The sequence below is a fragment of the Gekko japonicus genome, unplaced genomic scaffold, assembly GCF_001447785.1.
Source record: "Gekko japonicus isolate JY-2015 unplaced genomic scaffold, Gekko_japonicus_V1.1 scaffold437, whole genome shotgun sequence".
Taxonomy (NCBI): Eukaryota; Metazoa; Chordata; class Lepidosauria; order Squamata; family Gekkonidae; genus Gekko; species Gekko japonicus.
The window spans coordinates 299,898-305,301 of record NW_015160223.1 but is presented as its reverse complement, the minus strand read 5'-3'; the positions used below and the strand labels follow the sequence as shown (position 1 = coordinate 305,301).

The 5,404-nt window shown below is 39.3% G+C and overlaps 1 protein-coding gene across 1 annotated transcript in view; it reads right to left on the bottom strand.

Moving 5' to 3' along the window:
- Positions 1–1,665: 1,665 nt before the first annotated feature.
- The window catches only part of RSBN1 (round spermatid basic protein 1), a 42,235-nt gene continuing 38,496 nt past the window's right edge, over positions 1,666–5,404 (bottom strand). The window contains exons 5-7 of the mRNA XM_015411451.1: positions 4,447–4,614; positions 3,666–3,774; positions 1,666–2,154 (exon numbers count right to left, since the gene is read on the bottom strand). Coding sequence (XP_015266937.1) covers positions 1,792–2,154; positions 3,666–3,774; positions 4,447–4,614 — 640 coding nt within the window. The 3' untranslated portion in view covers positions 1,666–1,791. The remainder of the gene's footprint in view (positions 2,155–3,665; positions 3,775–4,446; positions 4,615–5,404) is intronic.

Sequence of the window (5,404 nt, the reverse complement as noted above, 5' to 3'; positions counted from 1 at the left end):
AAAAAGTGGAAAAAGCCAGATCATATGCAGGGATTATATCCTGAACCAGTACTGGTCAATCTAGAATTTAAGATTTAAAATTATGCTCCTGCATAAAAACGTATTACCTTATATAGAAAGATCTCCTACCACCTTATTTACACACAATTCACCCCACTCCAATCTGAAAAGTTAAGTTTGAAATTTAAATATTTGTTATTCATCTTCAGGTTTGCACCAGGACAATCTATACATATATATATGTGTATATATCAGGAGTAATAACACAGGCTCTATCTAATCACTGCAGTGTTTTCCGATTATTTTGCTACTGGTTTAAAATTGTGCCCGCTATACTGAGGTGCTAATAGGCATATAAATCTACACAAAACAATATTGCACAAAGTAATTGCTATTATAAACATTTATATGCAAGTTTTTTTCAAAAAGACTGATATCAAAGATGCATTTAAAATCACAGCTGCTTTCTTCTGGTTCATATAGTGCTACAAGTCTCTCTCCTTACCCCAGTGAGGACAAGAACCAAGTTGCTTAGAAACAGCTTTGATTACACCTTTATAAAGTTCACATCCTATATATGAAGGGCTTCTTTCTTTCAGTACCAAAAATAAATGTAATTCAGTATGCTGTGAGTGAAAAGCTGACTACAGTTAATATTGGGGAAAACTGTATAACTGTTAAACAATGTTAGCTAATGACAGTTGACAAGCTGCCATATAGTTTTTCAACACAGCAGTAGCCCTGTGTGTACCCAAGAGTCACATGTGGAAACAGCAATCCATGTGTGATACTTTGTGAAACAACAGTATAGAATTTTGAGAATAAAGGCAACCAATATATATAATTAAGCCTACCCAATGGATTAAGTGCATCAATGCAAAGGAGAGGATGGTTTCCATCTCAGATGCTTGCTGTGAATTAAACAAGCCACCAAATCTGTTAGAATATTGTAAAGCCTTAAAGTGCTCAAAGAGAACAGTTTCCTCAAAGAAACTGCCAACAGTTAACTTTCATTAGACACTAGTGTTACATTAGCCATCAGAGAAGTTACTGAAACACGCTGTTCCCACAAACATTAAAAGCAGAGGTATGGGAAGTGTCAGTTATTACTTTTCAAGATCACACACTCTGCAACTAACCTCATACATCAGCTTCTTTGTTAATGTGTTGATAAGCAATTAAACTACACTGCTGGTAACTTGAGCTTCCTCCAGGCTTTCAAAAGTCACTCTTTGTCTCTCACACTCTCTCTCTCACACACAAATATCATTGATCATTAAAAGTGCTTTGCTTTCTATTTCATTCAAGCCATCAGATGGAAGAGTCACTTTGTGAATCTTCCACAGAAACCATCCCTTTTATGCTGAAAGCCAAAGATAGAACAGATGTAAGGGTATCAGATTTACTAAATACTTGAAGTTCCTGAAGGAAAAACAGAGATGTCAAAATATTACCTCATTCCCTTAAAACAAACTGTAGTCCACTACTACATGCTGTACTAAGGGAGTAAAATACAATTCTAACTTTGCATAATCTGTGTAAAAAAGATATGCTTGACATTTTGGAATGTCACCTCTCTTTATAGAATTATAGGCAAGATATCTCCAATAAAACATAACCCAGTTATAAAACTATAACTTCACATCAAAATTTTAAAAAGCTGTTTAAAAATGTATATGATTATGTACATATCACACAAGAAAGCCTGTATGATCATCTTGGATTGTGTTGCTGATCTGATTCTAGTTTAAAAACTGGAAGGGACTGAGCTAGCTCATCTTGTAAAACAAGTCACGACAGAGACGAAAACAAGGACGATGGTGCCGCCGTTGTAATCTGTACTTCTGTTCCTCCTTCTTCAGACTCTTGCTTCACAAGCATGCATTGGTCTTCAGCATCTGATTCCGTCTTGTCACAGATGCTACTGTCCATGTTTGAAATGCTTTCCATACTTTGAGAATTCTCCCCTGCAGGATGATACTGTTTGAGTCTTATATGCCAGGCTAAGCTACACACGGCAGACACCGTTTTGAACTGATGAATGACATTTCTAGGGATGAAGTAGATGTCATTATCACATAGCTGGATTCTAGCATAGCGAATACCTTCTCGTCTCATTTGGTTTAGCTTGGCTTCATCCACCCACTGAACACACTGAAAGGAGAAAATAGGTTGGTGGTAAGCCACATGCACGGTACATACTAGGTATTCATTTCTACTGCAAAGTGCTTATATTCTGCCTAGCAGACCAATTTTAGCTTTTTAAATAAATCATAAAAGCCACAGCTTGTTCCCCTGAAGCACAGGCCTCTTTAAAACAACATCTTAAAAGTATCATGAATACCAACAGTCTTGAGATGGAGCTGCTAGTACACGAATTACAAGAAAAGCACATAATCAAAGAGAAGTCAGCAAAGGTGCACAGTGGCTTGGACTTGACAAGTTGCAAATTGTTCCCTCCTCCCACTTTCCCAACAATCCCAAAAGCGGATGCTGGGGGGTGGGGGAGCTTTGCAGACAGAAGCCCATGGGGAGGAAGCTGCTCTGAGGAAAGAGAATTGTGGAGAATCACCCCCTTCATCATCTTCCACCAGCACAAATTCAACTGGCAGGGAACAACCCATTGGCATAAGAGGAAGTATCACCAGACACACACACACCCTTCGTGGTGGCTCCTCATGGCTCTTTGTCCATGAAATCCCTGTAACTTCCACCATCAACTTTTCAGAGGTCTCAGGGGAGACAGGTCTGTTCTGTTAGTGCCTTTCATTCACAGTTCATAACATCCAAGCTAGCCAAAATTCAGTAAAAACCAATTTTTATTAGCCTTTTATTTGCAGTCCAAAATTATGCAGTATGTATGGCACATAAAGCACACTTTCTGCTACTAGACTGGGGAGATACAGAATCAAGACTTGTAATTCTTGAAATTTGGGTCAGTGACACCATGGTTTTGACGTGTGCCACAGAGAAGCTCCATGAAACAAAGGAATACAAAGGATGTATTCATTAAAAAATCAGTGTGTTGGACTAGAAACTGGGAGACCCAAGGGTCAAATCCCCACAGTGTCACAAAAGCTTTCTGGGTGAAGTTGGCCTGTCACACACTCTCAGCCTAACCTACCACACAGGCTGTTGCAACGATAAATGGAAGAGAGGACAAAGGCAGGGTATAAATGAAGTAAAATAAATTACATAAAAATAAAACTATCACCTTGAATGCGTATTTTTCTCTACATTTTCTGACAACAGTACTTGTGTACTCTGATCAGCTCAGTACCTCCAAGTGTAAGGGAAGTTACATGTTTGTTAATGTCACAAAGTAGCCTCAAGTCACCAAAGAAACCTTGTAAATTACTAGGCAAGACAATTCAGTGTTGTGTGGTACAACTTGTACATGACACCAATGAAGCATCATTTGGAATGCTGTTTGTGATATTCTGTAAAAGACTGGACTGGATTGTCCTGCCTTGTAATGAGGAGTTGGTTACCTTTACTCACACTGAAATTTAAGTCTTCTTTAGCAGAAAATGTGCATGTTTCTGTTTCATCTGTGTGGCTTTCCATATTTTGGAAGCCTTGTTTAATAGGGAGTAAAGAATCAAAGATCCTCTGTTCCTTAATACTTGCACAGTAGAAGTCTCAACCAAAGAATGTTTAAGTACCTGTGATACTGGAGGTTCGTGTAGATCCAACTGAAGTCTCTGAACTACATCAGTGAAATCCTCCGCATGAAAGCAAACTACATCTTTGGTTATACGAGGCTGGTCACTCCTAGAGGGAGGAAGATATAACATATTTAGAGAACTTGCCATCATATCCCTTCCAAACAATACACCCAACATTGTGGCTATTATAAAGGCATAACAGGTGCTTGTACTGGCTGGTGGAGGGTAACTTGATTTTAAAAAATTCCCAAGAAGAAAATTCCAAAAGAAGAAACTAAAGTACTGAAGAATTTTTTTTGAAGTAAAGGAGTTCTGAGACAAGAACTCAGAAAAGTTTCCAGTTGGTGCTGCAGCGATTAAAAAAAGCACTGAGGAGGGTCACAATACCTCCCACTCAGGCTTACACAAGTGCACTTGAGCCTGAAAGAGGAAGGATTAGCGTTGGAAGTTTCCAAGTCAAATCTCTGTGCATGTACAGATTTCATTTGTGTGGTGCACACAGACCAAAAAATTATTAGTTCTGCTTTGGAATATGAGAGTATGCCAAATTAACTTTCCCAAGAGTATGCAGAAAAAGCAATGAGCATTCCTTCCTGCAAATTACAGTTCAAAGAAAAAAGATACCATCATCAGCAGTCTGCAGAAATCTGGATTTATATTCTAATTGTTTTCACTAGTATGTTAGATTTTAAATGTTTCTACAAGTGTGCCTGCAATTATTATTTTGAAAGAAGTCTGTCTACATTCCATTTTGGCACTAAACCTCCACTACACTTACCATTCACCAAACTGTACAGCTTTTAGCACTCCTACAGCAGCTGTACTCTGCCAGTCAAACCCTTGCCCAACATGATCAGCATGTGCTCTTGTTCTGTCTTCAAAAAGAACTTCACGGGGTTCGCTGGTCCGAGGTAGATACTGGAGATTTTTTATTTCGTTCATTGATCTATTAAATGAAATGGAGGGAGAAGACTATTAGAATTATTGGGGAGAGGGGTACAACTGACAGCCTTAGAATTATAGTGTTTTCCTAACTTTTGATATTCAAGGATTGTTTTATTTTAAACACATTTATTTATTTATTTATTTATTTATTTGGGTATTTCTACCCCGCCCTACCCCGCACATAGGGTGGAGGGTTACATCCAAACTAAATTTTTCATTAGCAGAATGGAACCTTCTGCCTCCCACTGATCTCCATGAAAGGAGGAGGAGGAGATTGAATTGATACCCTGCCCTTCACTACCCAAAGGAATCTCAAAGTGTCTTACAATCTCCTTTCCCTTCCCCTCCCCACAACACACACCCTCTAAGCTGTGGAGTCTTGTGAGCAAAACGTCTACTTTGTGAGCTACTGGCATTAAAGTTGTGAGCAAATGATTTGGCTACTGCATAAATTAGTTTGCTCTGGAGCCATCCCTTCCTGAGCTAAGACAAAGATGTGTGCACCAGAGGCTAAAGAACTGTGAGCTAGCTCACAGTAACTCAGCTTAGAGGGAACACTGCCTGTGAGGTGGGTGGGGCTGAGAGAGCTCCTTCAAGAACTGCTCATGAGAAAACAGCTCTGAGAGACATGTGACTGACCCAAGGTCACAACAACAGCTGCATGTGAACGAGTGGGGAATAAAACACAGTTCTCCCAGATTAGAGCCTGTGCTCCTAACCACTACACCAAACTGGCTCTTCTGAGTAATAGGGGAGTTTGTGGAATGACATGAGGTGGGTCTGCAGAGGGA